Source organism: Chiloscyllium plagiosum, unplaced genomic scaffold, assembly GCF_037043375.1.
Source record: "Chiloscyllium plagiosum isolate Xiang-an unplaced genomic scaffold, Cpla_swu_hap1 HiC_scaffold_25, whole genome shotgun sequence".
Taxonomy (NCBI): domain Eukaryota; kingdom Metazoa; phylum Chordata; class Chondrichthyes; order Orectolobiformes; family Hemiscylliidae; genus Chiloscyllium; species Chiloscyllium plagiosum.
The window spans coordinates 21,334,189-21,359,644 of record NW_028270163.1 but is presented as its reverse complement, the minus strand read 5'-3'; the positions used below and the strand labels follow the sequence as shown (position 1 = coordinate 21,359,644).

Genomic DNA, 25,456 nt, shown 5'->3' with positions numbered 1-25,456 from the left:
AACTTCACTATCACTGAGTCAAAATTCTGGAACTCCTTTCCCAACACATTGACTGCAGGTGATCAAGGAGGTGGGCCCTAACCACCTCCTCAAACACAATTAGAATGGGCAGCAAATGCTACATAACCAGCATTCCCACCTGTGGTGAAATAACAATGAAAAATCAATGCTGAAATATCATTGATGAACTAGGTTTCAAAATTCTTTGTTTGGTATCCTAGCTGTAGCAACAGGACAAATTTTGGCAAACCCAATTATATATTCAATTGACAGAGTCTAGCATTCCACAATTGAGAGTTATAATTAATCTGCTACCTGCATTTGTCTCTGATCTTCTGCTGTGATTTTGAACTGTGGAATACAAGAACTACTGCAGTTTCATAGTGATGTAGCATGGAGTAAAAACACATACAGTACTTCAAGCTGAATGAACCTGTTTCTTCCAGGTTTTAATGGAAAAAGCTTTAAGTGCAATAGCTTTTTTTCCAAAGAATACCACTCCCCCATAACAGTGCAAGGTTACACCGTTGTTAAAATAGACCATCATTAAAAATGTACCTCCTCCAATACCAAGTTTCACATTCCAATTTCAGTTTCTCTCATCAACCAGTAACTTTACACTTCAGGTGCTGTCTTAAACTGTATGATGTAGGAGCAGAAGTAGACCCTTTGGCCCAGAGTCTGCCCCACCATTCAATGAGCTCACAACTGAATGGATAATGCTCAAACCCACCTTCTGGCCTTTTCCTGGTAACCCTTGATCCCTTACTGATTAAAGATATGACTATTTCAGCCATGAATATACTTAGAGTTGAGTTCATTATTTTTCTTATTTCTCATTTTTGGTTTGGAACTGACAGTTGCAATTGAGAACTGAACTTTAACGGCAGCTTGTTTCCGTAGAAAAAGGAGAGAAGAGGAGAGAACAAGACTGACGTTTGCTGTCGAAAACTGGCCTGGAACGATAATGCAGGTCAATTACTGTGAAGGATACGACAGTTAAACCGGCACCAAGACAAATTTCTTTAAATTCATTCATAGGATGAGGGCGTCGTTGGCCGGGGCAATATTTGTTGTCCATCCTTAATTGCCCAGAGGGCAGTTAAAAGTCAACCACATTGCTGTGGGTTTGGAGTCAGATGAAGGCCAGAGTGGGCGAGGATGGTAGATTCCTTCCCTGAAGGACATTAGCGAACCAGATGGGTTTTTCCAACAATCGACAATGGATTCATGCTCATCATTAGACTCTTGCTTCCAGATTTTAATGAGTTCAAATTATATCCTCTGGCATGGCGGAATTTGAACCCGGGTCCTCAGAGCATTACCTGGGTCTTTGCACTAATAGTCTCGCGATAGTACCATGAGGCCATTGCCTCCCCAGTGCTCAGGAACTGGCAGCTGGTCGGATGCTGAATTGGCCAATCAAGGGAGTCCTTGTACTGACCAGCCAACCACAAACAATAGTTATCCCACAAGATACTGGGTCAAGATGATGGGACAGTAGGAGACTCCTGTTGGAGCTCCATTTGATCTTTTTCTTTCATTTTCCTTTTTTTCCTACTCTCTCTATTCCTTCTCCCCTCTCAGCATTGGAGATTAACACTTGCGCAGTGGCAGGTCCTGGCAGCAAGTCTCCAGGGCTGCGAGCCCTGGAACACCAAGAGCAGTGAGCATCAGTGGGACGTGGGCTATGAGCCCCGAAGCACCAAGCCCTGGAGCAGCATGTGGTCTGCAAGCTCCAAAGCAGCCCCAGAGCAGGACGTGGGGAAGCATCCTTGGAGGATGGCGCAGGCAGCAAGTACGGGGCAGAGACCAGCGCAGGGGAGGCAGTCCTGGCACTTACCTTGGAGCAGATGAGTGCCAGTGCGGAGTGATATGGAGCTTGGAGTGGAGCGGAGATAGCTCTTAGACTGGGGTCTGACACGGGAGGTCAGACTACGTGCGGAGGCCCTGCACTGAGCTGCTACATTGCTTTTGCCCAAAACGTTGACTCTCCTGCTCCTTGGATGCTGCCTGACCTGCTGTACTTTTCCAGCACCACACTCTTGACGCTAATCTCTAGCATCTGCAGTCCTCACTTTCGCCTATTGATTTTAACCTCACTACGTGGCCTCTTCAAAGGAGGCCCAACTTGAAGAAGTTCTCCTCCTCTCTCTACAAAGATCTCAGTGAGTCACTCTCTCACTGCACTCCCCAGGTTGTCTCCTCAAAAAAAGAAATTAATGGGTGAATTGACTTTGACTGGGTTTTTGGACAGGCGTAGCACTGCTTTACAGGACTAGGTTGTTTTTGAGTAGTCGAGAGAGTGGTGCTGGAAAAGCACTGCAGGTCAGGCAGCATCCAAGGAGCAGGAGAATCAATATTTTGGGAAGAACCCTCCATCAGGAATATGGTTTGTGAGCTGAGGGAAGAGAGAGATAAATGGGATGAGGTGGGGCTGGGGGGAAGGTAGCAGAGAGTGTGATAGGTAGATAGAGGTTAGGGTAATGGTGATAGGTTGGAGAGGAGGGTGGAGTGGATGGGTGGGAAGGAAGATGGACAGGTAGGACAGGTCATGAGGCTGGTGCTGAGTTGGAAGGTTGGAACTGGGATAAGGTGGGGGGAGGGGAAATGAGGAAACTAGTGAAGTCCACATTGATGCTATGTGGTTGGAGGGTCCCGAGGCGGAAGATGAGGCGTTCTCAATCCAGGCATCGGATGGTTAGGGTATGGCGATGTAGAAGGCCCAGGACCTGCATGTCCTTGGTGGAGTGGGAGGGGAGTTGAAGTGTTTGGCCACAGGGCGGTGGAGTTGGTTGGTGCAGGTGCCCCGCACCACCTTCCCACCTATCTGCTCCACTCTCCTCTCCGATCTATTACCATTTCCCCCACCTCCATTTACCTATCCCACTCTCCGCTACCTTCCCCTCAGCCCCAGCTCCTCCCATTTATCTCTCTATCCCCTCGGCTCACAAGCCTCATTCCTGACGAAGGGATCTTGCCAAAATGTCAAATCCCCTGCTCCTCGGATGCTGCCTGACCTGCTGTGCTTTTCCAGCACCTGATTCTTGACTCTGATCTCCAGCATCTGAGGTCCTCACATTCTCCCTTTTTTTTGGTGGTGCGCTCTCTAATTATTGTCCAGTTACTGACTTATTAAAGATTTTGAGAAAAGGGGCCCAGTGTATAAGAAATAAGGAAAAGACCCCAGAGGTTTGTGGAAGCTGCTTACATTGACTGGTGACTTCAGAATCCAAGCACGATACAATTTTACATGCCTGTAATAGAACCCAATGGATTTAATGAAAGCTTGGTATTCATATTGAAATGATTACTGAACTAGCAACTTATGATTATTTTTTAATTCATCCCTTACCTGTGTCTATCTGTATGTAAATAGGAATTGTGATCAAAGAAAATTGGGCTGAGATCATGGATATTAATTAAGACAGCCTTATAGTTCATTTCTGTTCTGCTAAAGTTACATTAGTAATAATGTGTCAATTTTTTTCAAGTATAAACTTGGTGTCCAAAATTAGTTATTTGTAAAGTCTGATTAGAAGCAACTGAGTAATTTTGAGAGTCACCAAATGCTTTACTTTCACTGGTTTGTGAATCTAGTTCAATTTGGTCTGGCTTGCTGTCCATGCCACAAAATTAGTGACTTTAGCCTCTGCGGTAAAAATCCCACAGAATCACTACCACCAAAAATAAAATTCTCAGTTGGGTTTAATGGCCAACCCCTAAATCTGAGATTGCATCTACTGATCCTGGACTTTTCCACTCTCTCTACATCAACCCTGTCAAGCCCTCTAAGAATCTTATGTTTCAGTAAGATCGCCTTTTAGTCTTTTAAACTCCAACAAGGTACAACCTACTCAATTTTTCCTCAGCTGAAAACGACTTCATACCTAGGACTAGCCTACTGAACCTTCCCTGGAGTGCCTTCAATATCAGAGTTTCTTTGCTCAGGTAAGAGAACCAAAAAGGTTCACAGTATTCCAGGTGTGGTCTAACCAGTGCCTTGTGTAGTTTTGGCAAGACTCCCTATTTTGAAACTCCACTTCCTTTGAAACAGTCCATTTGCCTTCCTTATTACCAGAAATTGTGTGTTAGCTTTTTGTGATTCATGCATAAGGATGACCCCCCCCCCCACCCCAAATCTACTGTGCTGTAGTTTGCTGCAGTTTTTCTCCATGTAAAGAATAATCAGCTCCTCCATTCTCCCTGTCCAAGTGCTGAACTTCACAGTTTTCTGCATTATATGCCATCTGCCATGTTTCTGCTCACTTAATCTATCTATATCCATTAGTACTATCTTTGAGTCATTCTCACTGCTTGACACACTATTCTGTGTCACCCGCAAGCCTGACTACAGCATATTCACTTGCATCATTCAAGTCATTTATACGTGTTTGAAATAATTGCCGTACTAGTCCCTGTGGCGCACCTCTAGTTTCAGGCTGCCGTCTTGAACATGGCCCTCTTATCTCAACTATATATTCTATTAGTTTGCAAATCCTTTATCCATGCTAATATATAACCTCATCAGCATAGGTTCTGATTTTATTAAATAGCCTAATATGCAGTACCTTATCAAACACCTGTTGGAAATTCAAATAGGTCACATCTACAGGTTCCCCTTTATCTATCCGCAAACAAATATAATACATTTAGCAGACATGACACGCCCCTCATGTTGACTTTGCTTTATTATATTACGCATTTCTCAATGCTCTGTGACATCCTTTGTAACAGATTCTAATAGTTTCCCAATGACAGATATTAAGCTACGTTTCCTGTTTATTATAAAATTTACTTTCTGAATAAGGCTGTTATATTGTCAATTTCTCAATCTTTGGGAACTTTTCCAGAATTTAAGGATTCTTGGAAGACTACTACCAGTGCATACAAAATCTCTGTTGCTACTGTCTTTAATATCGTAGGATGCAACCATCAGATCCAGGAGACACAATAATCTTTTGTTTTTCCAGGACTGCTTCTCTAGTAATGGGTATTGCATTTATTTTCACTCCCTCTTTTTCCCTTGGACTATTTTGTATTTTTGAAATGGCATTAGTGTCTTGTACAATATAAAAAACTGACGCAAAATATTTATTCACATGCAAGTTCCTGATTCCCACATTATTATTTCTCGAGCTGCATTTTCTAATGAACCTATATTCATGTTAATCTCTCTCTTCACTTCATTATATGCAAAGAAGCTCTTGCTGTTCATTTAGATGGAACCTGCTACATTTCCCTCAAAGTTTATTTTTTCCCCTCTTTTCTGGCCAACTTTTGTTGGTTTCTAAAACTTTGGAAATCCTCTGTCTTCCCACTAAATTTTGCTATATTGTAAAGTTTTTCTTTCAATTGATGCTGTCTTTAACTTCCACAGTTAACCCTTCCTGGAATCCTGCTTCCTCACTCAGATATAATTGTTTGTGAGACACGCTCTATTTTCTTGAAAGTCTGTCATTCTTCCTCAACTGCCTTTTCTGCTAAACCCTCTTCCCAGTCAACTCCAGCTAATTTGCCTCTTTTGGTACTGTAAAATATTTAGTAATTGGTCAGACAACATCATTTATACCATTCTTTCGTAATTACCATTATGTCTTCTAGATTTGTCCTGCCTTAGTTTCTGTCACAAATTTTCTGTTACAGTTTTAAGACATTGAACTATCGCCAGAGTGCTTGGAAACATATAGCAGAATATACATCAGTTGCTAATGAATGTGAGCAGCTCTGGATAACCAAATAATTTCCTTTGTCAAGTCTGGAGCTTTGGAAAATTGGTGACAATTAATGTTTAGAAGAATCCATTTTATTGGTACAAGAACCATAACAGTTTGTGTTTCAGTGACCTATGGGAAAGGGGAGAAAACAGGAATCAAGTGGCCAAGAGTTGAAATAGCAGATAAGAAGCTTCTGAAAATGTGTTCATTAATGGAAGCAAGTGCATATCTTTATTTGTATGTACTAAACTTATGAACACAAATGTGAGGAACTAATCCAGAGAGAAACAACAAGTGTCAAACACGTTGGTTGTCTGGAGTCAAGATAACAAGAGAATTCACTGTATACAAACCCTTGTTTACAAACAGAAGATAACCAATTTGAAATCAGGAAACATGAAAGGAAAAAGGGAATTTTACAAACCAAATTACATTACTTTTGCTATCTGGTCTCTGCAGGGAAACCTTACAACAAAGAAAATTGAAAACAAAGTACTTTAAAAATACTTAATGAGGGAACCATCTATTGTGACCTGAATGATTTCTTTTTAATTGTTAAAGAAATGCAGATTTTTCTGGGAGACCACATTAACTTCAAGTTGAAAATAACATTTTAATTATTCAACACAAAAGTACATGTGAACTTTCCACACAGAGTACAGTTATCCCCTGAAAGTTGTTGTCTGTACAGTCAGAATATCTGCATGTCCTCATGCTCTGTCACAGTACTTGCTCTTTTTGATACAGGAAAATATTTAGCAATTGGTCAAGCAACATCATTTATGCCATTCAGTACAAAAAGAAACCACCAACAACAACCACATTTAAAAGTTATGAAGTTGTTTGGAGACGGGGTAAACATTAAACTGTCCATACACCCCATTTGCTTTACCCCCATCATATCAACTCAACCTTTTACCTTATATTTTGTTCAAGAAACATATCCATGTTTTCCAAAAGTATAAGAACCATCGAACACTCAAAATGCATTTACTAACCTGGCATTTAGGAATTGTAAAATGCTGAAATGTGAGCCATTCATGATTGCCTGATCTGCAATGACGGACAACAACCTTTGGAAATTGCTTTATGATTGTTACTTTTTGAAGCGTTTCGAAAACACACACTCCCAAGCGACCTGAGACAGAAGAAAACAAACTGTAAGCACTGCAGGGAATAAAGCTTTAATAAGAGTTAAAATATGCAATACTTTTAGAACATAGCGCAGTACAGGCCCTTTGGCTCTTCACGTTGTGCCGACCTGTGAAAGTAATCTGATACCCATCTAACCTACACCGATCCATTATTATCCATATATATGTCCAATGCCCATTTAAATATCCTTAATGTCGGCGAGTCTATTACTGTTGCAGGCAGGCAGGCCGTTCCACACCCCTACTACTCTGAGTAAAGAAACTACCCCGATATCTGTCTTAAATCTATCACCCTCAATTTAAAGCTGTGTCCCCTCATGTTAGTCTTCACCATCCAAGGAAAAAGGATCTCACTGTCCACCCTATCTATCCCTCTGATGATCTCATACATCTCAATTAAGTCACCTCTCAACCCTTTCTCTCCAGTAAAAACAGCCTCAGTTCCCTCAGCCTTTCCTTGTAAGATCTTTCTTCCATATCAGGCAACATCCTAGTAAATCTCCTCTGAACCCTTTCCAAAGCTTCCACATCCTTCCTATCATGCGGTGACCAGAAATGCATGCAATACTCCAGGTGTGGCCTTACCAGTGTCTTGTACAGTTGAAACATGACCTTGTGGCTCCAAAACTCAATCCCCTACCAATAAACACCACATGCCTTCTTAAAAATCCTATCAACCTGGGTGGCAACATTCAGGGATTTATGCACCTGGACACCAAGATCTCTCTGTTCATCTACACTGCCAAAAATTTCACGATTAGCCCAGTACTCCGAATTCCTGTTACTTCTTCCGAAGTGAACTGCCTCACATTTCTCTGCATTAAACTTCATTTGCCCAGCTCTGCATCTTATCTATGTCCCTCTGTAACCTACAACATCCTCTGTCACTATCCACAACTCTGCCTACCTTAGTGCCAACTGCAAAATTTACTAACCCATCCTTCTATGCCCTCATCCAGGTCATTTATAAAGATGAAAAACAGCAGTGGCCCCAAACCAGATCCTCGCAGCACACCACTGACAATTGAGCTCCAGGATGAACATTTTCCATCAACCATCACCCTCTGTCTTCTTTTTGCTAGCCAATTTCTGATCCAAACCGCTAAATCACCTTCAGTCCCAGAACACCGTATTTTGTGCAATAGTCTACCGTGTGGAACCTCATCAAACGCCTTACTGAAGTCCACATACACTACCTCAACCGCCTTACCTTCATCTACCTGTTTTGTCACCTTCTCGCAGAACTCAATAAGGTTAGTGAGGCACAACCTACCCTTCACAAAATGATGTTGACTATCCCTAATCAAATTATTCCTTTCCAGATGATTATAAATCCTATCTCTTATAACCTTTTCCAACATCTGACCCACAACTGAAGTAAGGCTCACTGGCCTATAATTACCAGGGTTGTCCCAACTCCCCTTCTTAAACAAGGGAACAACATTTGCTATCCTCCAGTCTTCTGGCACTAGTCCTGTTGACAATGATAACATAAAAATCAAAGTCAAAGGCTCTGCAATTTCCTCCCTGGCTTCCCACAGAAGCCGAGGATAAATTCCACCCGGCCCAGGGGTCTTATCTATTTTCAGATCTTCCAAAATTGCTAAAACCTCCTCTTTGCCAAACTCAATCCCATCTAAGCTTGTAGCCTCTATCTCTGAATTCTCGCTAACATTGCCCTTTTCCAATGTGAATACTGACGAAAAGTATTCATTAAGCACTTCCCCTATGTCCTCAGATTCCACACACAACTTTCCACTACTATCTTTGATTGGCCCTAATCTTACTCTAGTCATTCTTTTATTCCCAATATACCTATAGAAGGCCTTAGGGGTTTCCTTGATCCTATCTAGCAACAACTTCTCATGTCCTCTCCTGGCTCTTCTTAGCCCTCTCTTTAAATCTTTTCTGGCTAACTTATAACTCTCAAGCACCCTAACTGAAACTTCACCCCTCGTCCTCACATAAGCCTCCTTCTTCCTCTCGACAAAAGCTTCAACTTCTTTAGTAAACCATGTTCTCTCCCTCTCGATAACCAATGCCCTGCCTGATAGGTATATACTCATCAAGGACCCACAGTAGCTGTTCATTGAATAAGCTCCACATTTCAAGTGTCCATCCCCTGCAGTTTCCTTCCTCATCTTATGCATTCTAAAACTTGCTGTTCCCTGAGATATGCCTCTTTCCCTGCATATATACCTATCCCTGCTCATTGTTATTGTAAATGTAACTGAAATATGGTCACTATTGCCAAAATGCTCACCTACCTCCAAATCTAAAACTTGGCCGGGTTCATTCCCCAGTACCAAATCCAATATGGCATCGCCCCTTGTTGACCTGTCTACATTCTGTGTCAGAAAACCCTCCTGCACACTTTTAACAAAATCTGACCCACAAGAATCTACACTTGAGAATATGGAATAAATTCAGTACTGAAATGCATTGTTTTCACCATTTAATATTTCAATGTCACTGTTTTCTTTTGTTACATACACAATAAATATGTCAGAAAATGCAGATAGTTTGGGACATATATCAGCTACTTTTCCATTCGGTTGTGTGTAGTTCTACTGCACTGGATTCCATTATGTAGAATCCTCACAGTCAGGAGTTATTCCAATGTTAATATGATGGATCTCCCAATGCGAACAGTTAAGAGTGTTTGATAGAAAGGTTTTCCTAGCTTGGAAAGCCAACATGTGGGCAGAAACATCTCAGTTCCTTGCTCATGTGTCTATACTAGTCTGGGCCTGCTATGTGATAACTAATAGGTAGTTTTCAAAGTCAAGAAGCTTTCTAAATAATTGCAGTAATTTTAGGAGTACCATAATTTAGAACTATTTTTACTTCAGAATCCGAATTAATCTTAGTCAATTTTATACATTAAACAAACAGCCTTAGGGCAACGTATTTATTGTTCATAACAGTCACACAGTAAGGTACACCCAGCAAATCATATGTTGAATGCACACGTGCTCTGGTGTAATAAATCACTTTGTTGGAATATAATTTCTGAACTGATGTGATGTATTAAAATAACATTTTAATATGAAACATTATGCCATCTTTCTGGGGTAATTTAGTTTAACACTGATATTATCATTTGTCACTTGTGTCATTACATGCAACAAATCCTAAGTCATTCAAAACTCTGAAGGACTTAGCTGATCGGTATGTGTTGGATAAACACCAATAAACGATTCAGGCCAACTATTAATAACTTGAAATTTGTTGCTAAATAATTAAATACAGAAGTCTGGCCTACAAATATTAAGATATCACCAGGAATGTCAAAATACTTTTCCACTAACAAAAATGTAGTTTCTCTTTAATTACGACTCTTAAGAATCCACAATGTAGTATACTGGCTACCGTGACCACCTTTGACCTGGAAGAATTACTGTAAAGAAAGCTTAAAATGTTTGTGAAGTCTGTAACTATTTTTCAGATTATCCGAAAAACACAAGAATGTACATCAAGTGTAGACAGATAAGTTGTCATTTCCTTGTATTGTAAAAAAACACCAACCCATGTGACCCAATGACACTTGACTTGGAAGCAGAACCAAAAGAAAGCTAGTTAAGATACAAAAGCTGAGAGGTTGGCAGACATAAAGACAAATTGGAGGCAGAAGATGACCTGTACACAATTGTAGGAGCCCAGTAGGCATTGTTCAAGTGGGCTGAACCACTGTAAAAGCCAGAAACACAATGGATATGCTAAACAATTGGGAGTTTGAACAGTAGACCAAAAACCAAGGTTCTTCGTTGACTGATTGAAAAGAAATTATGAAGAACTACACTATCACAAGTATTATGATGAGAGTGCAAGAAACTTGTAAAAGAGACTGTTTTGCTGATAAAATTTGTATCTGTGAAATGCGCAGGTCAAAGAAACATGTTGATTCATGTTTAATTGACATTGGGTCTGATTCATACTAAAGTGAAAATGATAAAACTTACGGCACAGAAGACCTTTAAAATGCTAAGCTGCACTTCAAAATCTCTTGAAAATAGAATAAAACCACAAGTGCAATGAATGGCAAGTGCTGAAAAATGGAAAAATCTAAGCCACTACAAAAAATGTGATCATAAATAATGTGATCTTCTTGTAGCTTCTCATTATTTCAACACACAGTTTTCAGACACACAAACCATTTAATTTTGACATGACTTCGGCAATTGGCTGAGTTAGATCATGCATTGGGATTTGTTGCAACCATTGAAGCAGATCACCTCAATTTAAAATGAAACCATAAACTCATAATATTCATTCACCTTTCTGGTATGCTGGACAACTTAACTACAAACTAGGATTTTCTTTGCAAATGATCTATCATCTTGTAAAACTGTTGTCTTATTCTCGGTGTTACATCAATAAAGGAAAATATAATTGGCATGAAGGCAGGCAGACATCCTGGAAAATAATGATAACATTTTTTCTTGTTTTTTATAGGTACAACATTGTTTAACATTCCTGAATATATTTTCATTAGTTCACTGGTTGCAAATATTGCTGGCAATGTCAACATCGGTTGCCCATGACAAATAGCCCTTGAAATGATGTTGGTGAGCTTTCTCTTTGATATACTGCCAACCATGTGGTACAGGAAGGAGTTTCCATATTTTCTCCAAGTAAAAATAGAGAAATGGTGATATAGCTCGTGAACTGAGGGGAATTTGCAGGTGGTGACACCTCCAATGTTGTGCTGCTGTACATCTAGCTGAGGATAGTCGTGAATACTTAAGTCTTTTTCATTCACAAGATGGACTCCCTGATCATTCAAAATGGGCATATTTGCAGAGCATTCTCCTCCGCATATTAATTGTTTAATTGCTATCATCTGTCAAGACTGGATGTAGCAAGATTCAGAACATTTGAAATAATCTGCTGAATGTGTTGTACCAGAACCTTATTCTTAGGTATCGCTAGCGTTGCTGTTGGTGTGCTCATTGAACATTCCTCATTGAACCAGGGTTGATCCTCTGGCTTCAAGGTTAGTTGAGGGATGTGCTGACGTCACAGATTGGGTGCCAATACAACTATTTCGCTGCTGCATATAGCTCACTGTCTCAGGGACACCTAGTTTGAAGCTGTCCTGGACTTATCTCATTTAGCACATATTATGGTCGAGGATGAAGATGGGATGGTGTCTCTGCAATTGTCACTCCTGCCAACTCCATTTAAATAAGTAAAAGGAGGATGAGTTCAAAGGCTTACTGCTTAGTGGTCCTCTCACCATCCAGAGCTGGCACAGTCTGGTAAATATGTCCTTCACATTAGTTGATCAACTCAGCCAGAACTGCTGTGCTACTACCAAGCCACACGTTGTGATAAACATTGAAGATGGCAAAGGAGATTTGGTGCACTTGGTACACTTCATGCTTCTCTCACATGGTCTTCAACATGGAACAGCAGGTATTCTTCAGCTGATGGGGACTTGTGAATAATTAGGGTTTCTGGCCTATATTTGACCATGGGTTCTGAAGTCAACATTAAAAATTTCCCAGCTAATCAAAACATTCTCCTCTCCCCAACTTTAGTATGATAATCTTATCCATGGTAAGTGATTTATGGTCATGCAAATCACTTTCATCTATTAAATATTCTTCAATGTCATGAGTTGCACACATAGTCAAGAATTGAACAGTAATTAATAGAAAACTCTTTCACAAATCAAGGATGCATGAACCAAAGACAGTTCATATAACTTTGAACTGATGTCTCAAATTTAACTGCAATAGTCATGAATTACCTTAAAACTACTTAACATTTAACCACTTGGATTTACAAGGAAAACATTTTTTTGGCTGTCTTTACTTAAATTGTAACTTGAAAGATAAACATGCTTTTTCTGTACTTTCTCACATTTTTAGAAGCATAATTTCACTAAAGAATACCGTGCAGTTGTAGCCATTTTATCTATAAATAAAATATTCCAGATAATTTCACTGACTAAAAACTGCCCGGAAAATAAATGGTTATAATTTGACTTTGTTCTGTGTAAATATGATCTGTAACCAGCACAAAAATTGCTATTTTCAAACCAGTGACTTAATTCAATGTGTGACAAGATAATTCATCTCCAATTTCAGACATTTCCCTTACCTTAGAAAACATTAATTCAAGTAACCAATTAAGATATTTATACCTAATTTCCTTGAGCAGAAATCACACAAATCATTAGACACTGACGCATTAATGTAATGTCCTGCACATTTATCACAAAAAAAATCACTTAAACAACAATTTACTCAATTTTCCAGAACACCAATGCACTTGCCTTAATGCAAACGCATCAAAAAAGATTTCAAAGGGGATTTATCTTGAATCTTATAAATGCAGCAGATCAATTTTCTCATTATTCATGCTCCACATAAATAGTTATCAGAAGCTCTCCACAAATACAGTATTTAATTCTGAGTGCCTATGTAGCCTCTTGGCACCAATTACACAGAGATGCCAGAAACCAGGCATTCAAAAGTGATGTGGGAAATGAAAGGGCTGTCCTGCCATGATTCATTTGGTAGCAGTACAATATTTATTCCAGCTTTTCTAATTCCAAAGCTTCCAATCCAGAATTTCTGGAAACATTGATTTTAGAGGGGAAAAATTAACCTATTGCTACGTATCATTGATGTCTGGGAGCTGAGCCAGGACAGAAGGCTGCAGATGCAAGCTCCATTTTGCTGCTGTCTAACCCCATTTCCTTTGCAGCATTTTATACTGGGACTGGAACAATGTGCTCAGGTTTTCCCTTTGCCTGACTTCAAAAAAGAACATGCATTGATAAAACGATACCATGACATTCTCAGAATATCCTAAAAAGCTTCACAGCTGATGAATTTCTTTGTTAAGGACTGATTCTGAAGAAGTGTTACGGGTCTGAAACATTAACTCTCTGTTCTTTCCAAAGATGCTGAGTTTTTCCGGCAACTTTTGGCTTTGTTTGTGAATGATTTGATTCTGGTAGTACCGTTGAATGAGAAAAGTTGGTCAGGACATCAGGAAAAGTCTTTCAAGCAACACCAAGGAATACTTTACATGCACCCAAAAGGCCACTCAAGATCTCTATTTAATGTCGCATCTAACAACAGAAGTAAAAGTGATTTACTTTCATGCAATGACATTGGTAGAGCTTCTAGAGAGCAAAAAAAAATCAGAAGGATGTAGGGTAGATACACTCAAGTTTAAAAGTAGCAATACAGATTTTTAAAAAAGGCTATTTACAAAAATATAAAGTGCTGAGACTCATTTAAGGGATACATTTAGTAAGGTTCAGAATACAGAACAACCTCGGTTATCCAAACATCAATTATCCAAATTTCAGATAATCCAAACAATATCTCAAGGTCCCGTAAAAATGTTATCCGTTATCTGAACAATCCGTTATCCAAATTCTCAGTTATTTGAACAAAATACTCCCTGCCTGTCTCGTTTAGAAAATCAAGGTTGCTCTGTATTCTGAACCTTTCTAGTCTACATTCTCCTTGACATGCAATGACATTACTATTGTTGAATCCCCCCTCTATCAACATGCAAATTTAACACTGACTAGAAAATTGAATTGGATCAGTCATTCAAATACTATGGCCTCAAAAAGCTGAGAATTCATTAGCGAATAACTTACAGCCTGTCTCTTCAATTCCTGTCCATTACCTACAAGTCAGAATGTGATTGAACACTCTCCAATTGCCTGATTTGTGCAGCTCCAACAATACCCATTGTTCAACACCACCCAAGACAAGCAGCCCACTTGATTTGCAATCCAACCACAACCTGCACTCCCTTCAGCACCAAATGCAGAGTAGCAGGAATATGCTCCATCTACAAGATACATTGCAGAAACTCACCAAATGTCCTTTAACAGCATCAACCAAACTCACCTCTGTTAACTAGAAGAACACGGACAAAGATGCGTGGAAATATCATTTCCTATAAACACCCTTCCTAATCACACGCCAACCTGGTTTTTGTACTTTATTGCCGTTCCCTCACCTTAACAACAAATTCCTCAAACTCCCTTCCTAACAGTTCTGTGGGCATCTCTACACCATCATCTCCTCCAGAGGAATTAAAAATGGACAATAAATGCTGACCCAGTCAGCAGTGCCCATACCCATGAGTAAATTTTTTTAAAATGCTACACAAAGGGCATAGACACATTACAAAAGATGCAAAGAGGATTTACTAGAGTTACACAAGCACTACACGTTCGGAAGTGCTGAAGCTAGAACTAAGTAAGGCCAATTGACTCAAGATCTTTCAGCTTATGAAAGGGTTTGACAAGATTGACATACGTAAAGTATCTCCAACTTATGTGTGACACTAGAATTAGAGGCAATCAATACAAAATAGCCCATTGTAAATACAATAGGGAACACAAGATAAAGTTGTTTACCCAAAAAAGTAGTTAGAAGAACTCGCTACTACAAGACATATTTCAGATGATGGACATATTAAAGAGGAAGCTAGTAAATAGGTGAGGAAGAAACGTTTATGGTATTCAATGAAGATTTTTATGGGAGGAGGCTGATGTGGTTCACAGACACCAGCAAGTACCTGTTGGGCTACATGGCCAGTTTGTGTGCTGTAAGAACAATGTAATAACTTTCAATAAAATGGCCTTTCACCCAAATGAAATTAAATACTGGCCTTTTAAACTGTGTTAAAGTTTTAAGCCTCACTTTTATTTACTCATGACTCAATCATTCTCCCATGTTTCCCTGGAGGGGTGAAGAGGGGTGAGTCACCTTGATATGTTGTTGTATACGGCAGACGACAGACTTTCAGATTAATTGTAAAATTACTTTCCATGTAAATAGTTTAGACGCTAGCCCAAAATGATGCTTTATTCAATTAGTGTTGTGGAATCTCCATCTCCAATGATGCATAACGTACTGACATTAGATAAGCTCAACATTCTCTTGTAAGGTTATTAACTCAGTTGGTAACAAGCAATTTTACTTCCTCCTAATATTCAACACTGACTTTCATTCTGTCAGTCTCTTCTGATCAACTCTGCTAAATTAAGTGTTTATCATCTCACATTTTGCTTTCCTTTACACTCTCACATCAGGCCTGACTAATCTCTTGCATTTTCTACTGCACTGTTTTCTTGCCTTCAAATCACCTCACTTCTCAAACAAGTATTTAATTTAATGTCTCATGTTCAGATAAAAAGAAATGGTTGAAACAAAGATTGAATATATCACCTGTGATTCACCTTCAACTTCCATCACCAAAGTGGAATTTTTAATTCAGAAATTACACCATAAAATTCAAAAGAGTTTGCTTGTAGTCATATTAAAGTAGCTTATTAGGTTAGTTTAAGTAAGCTATGGTGGGATCTTTCTCATTATTCCATAGTCACTGTCAATAGCATTGTATTGGCTTGTTTAAACCTGAACATTTTCAGTGTTAGTCTTTCTGCAATATACTTAATTGTAAAGAAAATCAAGTAGAAATTAGTCATTAAGCAGACGGCTATCATAAAAAAGTGAGTAACTGAAACAACAACAATTAGAAGCCAAACTATTACATACATATTGACTCACAAAAGCTATCCTTAACCATAGTCTAGACACGCAGTACTGTATAAGTCATCAGAAATGCCAAGGCAGCTGCATATTCCAGAAACAAACACAGAGGAATTACCGAGTTGCAGTCAGATTCCAAAACTGAGTACCTTTACCAACATCCTCACAAAAATTAAACAAGAACAGCTTAGACAATATATGCGATTTTTGAGAAGATTTGTATCTCAGGTTGAAGTTCAGGTTGTAAGTTTGCTCGCTGAGCTGGTAGATTTGTTCTCAGACGTTTTGTCACCATGCGAGGTAACATCATCGGTGAGCCTCCGGTGAAGCATTGGTGTTCTGTCCCGCTTTCTATTTACGTGTCTTGGTCTATTAAGATGGCTGATATCATTTCCAGTTCTTTTTCTCAGAGGTTGGTAAATGGGGTCCAGATTGATGTGTTTATTGATGGAGTTCTGGTTTGAATCCCAGGCATCTATGAATTCCCATGTGTGTCTCTGTTTAGCCTGCCCTAGGATGGATGTGTTGTCCCAGTCAAACTGATGTCCTTCTTCGTCTGTGTGTAAGGATACTAGTGATATGGATCATGTCTTTTGGTGGCTAGTTGGTGCTCTTGTATCCTGGTGGCTAGTACCAACAACCAGCAAAACGAATGTTACATACGAAATACCCTGCAAGAACTTCAACAAACACTACATCGGACAGACAGGCAGGAAACCAGGAGCACCAACAAGCCACCAAAAGACATGACCAGCTATCACTAATATCTTTGCACAGAGACGAAGGAGGACACCACTTCAACTGGGGCAACACATCCATCCTAGGACAAGCTAAACAGAGACATGCATGGGAAGTCCTAGAACCCTGGTATTCAAACTGGAACTCCATCAATAAACACATCGATTTGGACCCCATTAACCAACCTCTGAGAAAAAGAACTGGAAATGATATCATCTACCTTAACAGACCAAGACACATAAATAGAAAGTGGAACAGAACACCAGCACTTCAATGAAGGCTCACTGATTATGTTACATGGCGACAAAATGACTGAGAACAAACCTACCAGCTCAGCAAGCAAACTTGCAAACTAGATAATACATACATTTGTGACATGGTTTACCAATTGGAACTTACCCACCCATGAGTTTGATGCATCTGTTTCTTTTTTGTCTCTATTCAGATTTCATTGAACCGCTTCCTGCTGGCAGAGCCAAGCAGACAACCAGCACTAACCATTGCCAATAAACTGGTTGCTCTGATACAGACAACTCATTCTGCAAATGATTCTCCTATCCAATGTCTAGTTTCTAATTCAGTGACATGGTATGTGCAAAGATTGAAATTCTATCAATTAAATTCACCACATTAATAAATGTCATCACCTCAGACTATTTAAGAACACTGACAAAACCAACTATGTACTGTTTTTTTTTATGTAGAGGCAAAATATTGCAGATGCTGGAAATATGAAATAAGACAGAAAATACCAAAAATGTCCGGCAGGTATGACATGTATAAAGAGATAGATTATCATTTTAGGTTTTTGATCATTAAGCAGAACTGATTCAAGGTTCACTTTTTCTCTTTCCACACATATGGCCAGACTTTCTGAGAATCACCAGCAGTTTCCACTTTTATTTTCAGTACTTTTAAAATATAGGCACTGTCGCAACATGGGCAGAAAAGTTGCACACAGCAAGGTCTGAGACATGATAAATGACCAGTAAAGCATTGGAAAATTCCCCCTTTCCTTTTGAGCATCTGTATGGGGTTGCTTCAATGCACAAGTTGGTGAGCAAGATCCAAATTTAGCATCTCATCCCAAAAGTAATTTCAGGCAATATATTTCCTATAAATATAGAATGGCTACAGCAAAGGAGGCTGCCATATGGGCCTCTCATATCCTTGCCACATCACAAGATCAACTTTGCTTGTTTCCCACTCTTTCTCTGCACTGCCTTTTGAAAAAAAAATTAAGATATACAATGGGATATGGGCATTGCCAGAAATATTTTAATTCTTCATTCCTAATTGAACCCAAGAATTAGTGCACTTCTTGAACATATGCTTTAGATGTCCCCATTAATGCTGTCAGGGAGGGACTTCCAGGATTTTGATCTTGTGACAGTGAAGCGATGACACAATAGTTTCAAGTCAGAATGCTTTATGGTTTGGAGGGAAACTTGCAGATGATAGTGTATGTTGCTGCCCTAATCCTTCTACTTCAGAGGTTACCAATATGCTCAACTTCACTCAACAATCTGTCGACTCAGAAGCACATTCACACTCAACAACTCTTGTACTTCTCAAATTTTCACTTGGGGTCACGCAAAGTAGATTAGATTAGATTACTTACAGTGTGGAAACAGGCCCTTCGGCCCAACAAGTCCACACCGACCCTCTGAAGAGCAACCCACCCAGACCCATTCACCTAACACTACGGGCAATTTAGCATTGCCAATTCACCTAACCTGCACATCTTTAGACTGTGGGAGGAAACCCACGCAGACATGGGGAGAATGTGCAAACTCCACACAGACAGTTGCCCGAGGTGGGATTTGAATCCGGGTCTTTGGCGCTGTGAGGCAGCAGTGCTAACCACTGTGCCACTGTGCCGCCCGGTGTCTGGGATATCGCAATGGGGTAACATTGAGAAGGGGTCTAGGAGGCACTCTCTTAAGTGGTTCAAGCTAAGGGTTTGGAAGGTGTTTCAAAGGAATTATGGTGAGTTACTGAAGTGCATTGTGTAAGTGGTACATACTGCTACTATTGCTATCAATGGTGGAGGGGTTGCTCATCACTCAGGCTGTTTTTATCCAGGCAGGTGTTGAGCTTTTGGAGTTTTTAGGAGTTGTACTCATCCGTGAAAGTGAAAAGTATTCCATTAATTCCTGACTTGGGTCTGCTATATAGTGGACATAGTTTAGGGATTCAGACAAGTTGCGAGAGGGGTACAGACAGTTTACAATTTATAGGGAGGTATTGATAGAATAGTTAAGTGGACAAAAAGTTGCAAATGTTGGAAAATGTGAACTTGTTTATTTTGGAAGGGAGAACAAAAGAACAGACTATTATTTAAATGGAGAAAAACTGCAGAAAACCCTAACACCAAGAGACTTGGGACCAAGAAACACAGAAAGCTAGCACACAGCTCGCAGTTTAGCAGGAAGGCTAATGGAATACTGGCCCTTATTTCAAGGTGATCGGAGTATAAGAGTAGGAAAGTCTCACTACAACTTTCCAACTTTTGCTGATGAGACCACATCTGGAGTACTGAGAGCAATTTAGTTCCCTTATTTAAGGAAATATATTATTTTGCTGGGTCAGTTGAAAGAAGGTTCACGAGATTGATCTCTGGTAAGGAGGGAGTGCTTTATGAGCAAAGGTTAAGCAGATGGGGACTCTACTCATTGGAATTTGGAAAAATGAAATGTGGTCACCTTGAAACATAAAGGATTCTTTAGGGGCTTAACAGGGTAAATGCTGAGATGATGTTTCCCCTAATGGGAGAATCTAGGACCAGAGACATAGGCTGAAAATAAGGATGCCAATGAAGACTGAGATTAGAGGAATTTCTTTTCTTGGAGGGTTGACAGCCTATGGAGCTGCGTGCCACAGAGGGTTAAGAGGGCACAGACCTTGTGTATATTGAGTCATAGAGATATACAGCACGGAAACGGTCCCATAGGTCCAATTCATTTGCACCAAATATCCTAAACTAATCTAATCCTATTTGCCAGCATTTGGCCCATATCCCTTGAACCCTTCCCATTCATGTACTTATCCAAGATGCCTTTTAAATGTTGTAATTTTACCTACCTCTATCCCCCTCTTAGGCTCAAATAGAGAGATTCTTGATCAATCAGGGAATCAAGGGTTACGTAGAAAGGACAGCAAAGAGAACATGAGGAATGTTGGATCAGCCATGATCCTATGAATTGCAGTGCTGAACTACTCCCATTTCCAATTTCTTATGGTCTTAGATGGTGATCTACTGGACATATGATTCAAAGTCTCTAATGGGTCACTTCCAGTTTAGCTTCTGGTTAACAGTAATCCCAGGATGTTGACAGTGGGGGAATTCATGGATGGTAATGCCACTGAATATAAAGAGACAATGTTCCTATGTTTGAGATGGTCAAACTTCACCTTGCAAAGATAGATAATGAGCAACCTTACAGGCCAGACTGGATCTTACTGCTGATGCTGCTCCAGAAGAAACACATCAAAGCTTCAGTGCTGGATTCTTCCAATCAGGTGACTGGGCACGGCAGGAAGTACAACACAAACGTGTGTGATGAAAATGACAAAGAAATCCAAAGTCAGTTTATCAGTTTTACCTAAATCAGCCAGACAAGAGAAAAAGGCATTCTTCCATCCAGGATACAGCACCCTTCAATGTAAACGGAAAATCAAAAAGGACTGATTCCACTTGCGGAAAAACTTCAAGAGTACTCTGATGCTAGGGATATAAAAAACGCTTATGAAGCACTCTAGCATGGAGCAGCAAATCAAGCCAAAAACACCTTGATGGCAAGTCATTACACATCAATATGTAATCAGTTCAGGATCCCTGATTGTGCCATTTTGAAATATTCTTCAGTGCACAATGCTTGATTCTACCATCAACTGTGTCTAACAACAGCCTGCCAAAAAACAAATAAATAACAACCTATCTGGAGGAAACTAAGACTGTCATAAACCAGATGAAAAGTTATAAAGTCTCCAGAATTTTACTGAAACCTTGAAGTAGGGGGGTCTATCCTCCATACCAAGCTCCATGAGGCTCCATCAGCTCATACAAAAACATAGGAGAAAAATCAGACTTCAACTATGAAATCATCATTATTTCTATTGCTGGGAAGATCCTGGCTCACTTATGAACAGGCTTCTGCCTGCCTTACAAACAAGTAACTGATAGAGACTATATTTTAGTGTGACTTAAACCCAAGAACAGGCTCTGAGAGACAACCCAAAGAAATTTTGAGACAATTTTTGTAGAAAAAAAACCTCCCAGAAAGCCACTGCAGTTTCAGAGTAAATACAGACACCACGGATGCGATATTTGCAATCTGACAAATACAAGTGAAGACCTGTATATCACTTTTATAGAATTGACCAAGGCATCACTTCTATAAACACAAAAACAAAAATTTATAGAAAAGCTCAACAGGTCTGGCAGCATCTGTGCTGAATCAGAATTCTGAGGAAGGGTCACTGAACCCAAGCATCAACTCCGATTTCTCTACACACTTGTTGCCAGACCTGCTGAGTTTTTCCAGCAATTTCCGTTTTTGTTTCTGATTTCCAGCATCCACAGTTCCTTAAACTTTCATCACTTTTATCAACCTTGCCAAAACAATCAACACTGTGAAGAGAAATAGACTTTTGGAAAGTCAATGAAAAACTTGAAATCCCAGCCAGATTTCAGACCATGCTAAAACAGGTTCATGAGAATCAAGGTGGACAGTCAAGCACAATACAAACTACTCAAGTTCCTTCAGAATCTCCAATAGCATGAAACAGTAATGTGTAGTGGCTCTTACTTAATTTGCAATCTTCTTTAGCATGACACTGAAGTAAAACTTTGCAGAGGGAATTGACATATGCTTCCAGAGATATCAAAATATTTACAACCACATCGACAAGGAAGTAGACAATAGGCTTTCAGAAGCTGTACATTCAGTTGACCATATGAATGGTCATGGAAGAACTAGAGAGGAACCTCGATTATCCAAAGGACACAGACGGATAATACTTTGCTCAGTTAATGGAATATCGGATAATATAGTTTAGTCAAGCATCGTGACCTTGCGATCTTCCTGAATAATCTGAAATTTGGATAATCGAATGCCAGATAATCGAGGTTCCTCTGTACAGTTGTAGAGCACAGACCAAACCCAAAGTGTGTAAAAGCCATAGTCCTCACTACCCTTCTGTACAGCATTACATACCAGGTTTTGCACTGCTGTCATGTGCTTTGGAATGTGGACATCCATAATGTGGAGGTGTTGGACTGGGTTGGACAAGGTCAAAAATCACACAACACCAGGTTATAGTTGAAAAATGTGGCGCTGGAAAAGCACAGGAAGTCAGGCAGCATCCAAGGAACAGGAGAATCAATGTTTGGGCATAAGCCCTTCATTGGGGAAGGGGTCACTGATAGATAAATAGGAGGTAGAGAGAAGTAGCTGGGAAGACAACAGGTAGATGCAGGTGGGGGGGTGATAGTGAAAGCTCGCTCGGGAGTGTGGAGCGGATAGGTGGGAAGGAAGTTGGACAGGTAGAGTAGTTCAAGATGGCAGTGCTGAGTTGGAGAGTTGGATCTGGGATGAGGTGGGGCAGGAAGGGAGATAATCAAACTGGTGAAGTCGATGTTGACGCCATGTGGTTGAAGAGTCCCAAGGCAGAAGAGGAGGTATTGGATTTGGTGGTGGAGCCGGCCCAGGAGTTGCACATCCTTGGCAGAGTGAAGGGAGGAGGAGTTGAAGTGGTTGGCCATGGAACGGTGGGATAGTTCGGTCTGTGTACCCCAGAGATGTTCCATGAAATATTCCGTGAGTTGGCATCCTGTCTCCCCAATGTCGAGGAGACCACATCAACAGCAATGGACACAGCAGATGAGGTGTTTGGATGTGCAGGAAAATCTCTGCCGAATGTCAAAAAATTCTTTGGGGCCTTGGACAGAGGTGAGGCGTGGTGGAAGAGTGGAGGTGGTGTGGGCATAGATTTTACATCTCTTATGGCAGCAAGGTAAGGTGGGGGAAACGGAGGATGGGTTTATTGGCAGGGGAATGCCAATAAAAGAATGCGTCATCTTTCACCTTGGGACCCTTCAACCACACAGCATCAATGTTGACTTTACCAGTTTCCTTGTTCTCCTTTCCACCACCTAATCCCAGATCCAGTTGTCTTCCACCCACCCTCACATTAATCTCTCAACCCCCTTCTTCCCACCTCCACATTCCTGATGAAGGGCTTATGCAGAAAATGTTGATTCTCCTGCTTTTCAGATACTGTCTGACCTGCTATGCTTTTCCGGCACTAGACTTTTTGACACTGATCTCCAGCATATGCAGTCCTCACTAACACCAGATTATAGTCCAACAGGTTTACTTGAAAACACTAGCCTTTCAGAGAACTGCTCCTTCATTAGGTGCTAGTGTTCTGATGAAGGAGCAGAACTCCAAAAGCTAGCATTTTGGACCTACATTCATAATCGCTGCCCCAAAGCTTCTTCAAGCTTACAGGACCACTTAGACTTCATAAAGAATCATCTGCATGGTAATCATATTTTACAAATGGGAAATGACCCAAAGCTTATTACCATCAGAATAAGAAATCATATCACAAAGTTGTACAACACTCATAAATTGGGAACATAAATAAAACTTAACATAGTTCACAAGTAAACCATGCAATAAAATGGCATTTGCTATACAATATCTGACAAGATGGTAATACATGTGCATATCTGCTGTACAAGTCTATAACTCAAAAGAAAGTCAGTTGCGGTCTCGAAGCACAATTGTAATCACTGTAAAATTTGACCATTCTATTATCTCAAACCCTAACTTTTAAATACAAATATCTGCTTATAGGAATAACGTTTTGCACTTTTAACCAAGATCGGAAACATATTTAACTGTCTGGCACAAAAGGAAACTACATAGCTGTTATTAACAAGTATTCTGTTTCTTCATGAACAATAGCTGATGGAACAAAACCAACTGTTAATATAACCCAAAATTTAATTCCCTTTGAGAGGAAATGTGCAAGGAACACAGAAAGCCCCCAATTAAAAGAAACCCCGAGAGAAGCTTGGCATTGCGCTATTCTCAAGAGTAATATATGCCAATTAATGGGAAAAGTAATTAGTGTGGTCACTTTCAATTCATTCCACGGAAGACTCTCACTCTGGGGACGATTTATTTTAACTCTTGGGGACTGTATATGTTTTAAAGGCGCTCTTGGTCTTTATAAGTCTGTACCCAGGAGAGACTTTGTGTAAAACATTATTTAAAAGTGAAACAACCGAGCTCAACTGAACATATCCTGCGTTTGCAGGTTTTCATCTTTTTCCTCGATTCAAGGTTGACAGGGTCAACAGGAAATGGAAGGCGGGAATATCACAACTGTTTTATTATCCTTCCTTTTCGTTTGTGTTCCTTTCCAGACAACTTGCGTTCTCTCGTCCAATAACGTACCTGGCAAGAGCCGACATAACACACTGTACATGGTCTCACTATCTGAGACAGAGGCCTCTTTACCGGCTCCGGCGCCCTCACCTACTGCACGCCGCCATCTTGCGCCGCTCCCTGACCCCGCGCCACAAGCACTTCCGATTCCAAGTTTCCGGCCGCTCGGCGATTGGTCACCGCTTCGTTCCCATAGTGACCAGGCCTGGAACTTTGGAACCGGCGCCGGAGCAGCGAGGTGTTCGCGGACTGGTATCTCAGAATGTGTTTTAACGTAAATCTCATTGCAGGTAGTTATTCTGTAAAGCGACGGTTGTGTTCTTGTGCAAGCCCGCATTATGGAAAAAGGTCGCGCTTTAGAAACAGCGCTGAAAGCGTTGGCAGGTGTAACCGCGTTACAGCCAACGGGTGTTTCTAAAAGGGCGCAGGCGGTTCGCGTTATAGCAGAGTGGTCTGTGCAAGACCCAAGGATGGGAGCGGCTGGGTCTATGATACAAGCTGTATAAAAGCAGGAGGCTGGGAGAACACAGCAAGCCGGGCAGCAGCAGCAGCAGGAGAAGTCCATGTTTTTAGGTGTGCGCCGACTTCAGGACTGTATAAAAGCAGTTGTGGAAGCCCACAGCCCCAGTGTTGTAGTTTGAGCAAAGGTAATCAAAAGGCAATTTCAGGTGAATGGTGGCTCTGCTTCCTCTCCTCCCCTTTCCATTAATGTTGATGTTCGCTTTTCCAGCTGAAAATTCTGATCCCAACCCCTTCAGAATTACAGAGCACGCCTGAATTCTTAAGACATCCACTGTAGGGGCAGGATGGTCAGAGAAGGCAAACCATGCCTCCAGTTGCAGCAC

The 25,456-nt window shown here is 40.5% G+C and overlaps 1 protein-coding gene across 1 annotated transcript in view; it reads right to left on the bottom strand.

The window, feature by feature from the left end:
• The window catches only part of cox10 (cytochrome c oxidase assembly factor heme A:farnesyltransferase COX10), a 144,024-nt gene extending 119,292 nt beyond the window's left edge, over positions 1-24,732 (bottom strand). Inside the window, exons 1-2 of the mRNA XM_043715222.2 lie at positions 24,621-24,732; positions 6,716-6,855 (exon numbers count right to left, since the gene is read on the bottom strand). Coding sequence (XP_043571157.2) covers positions 6,716-6,855; positions 24,621-24,651 — 171 coding nt within the window. The 5' untranslated portion in view covers positions 24,652-24,732. The remainder of the gene's footprint in view (positions 1-6,715; positions 6,856-24,620) is intronic.
• Between the last annotated feature and the right edge of the window lie 724 nt (positions 24,733-25,456).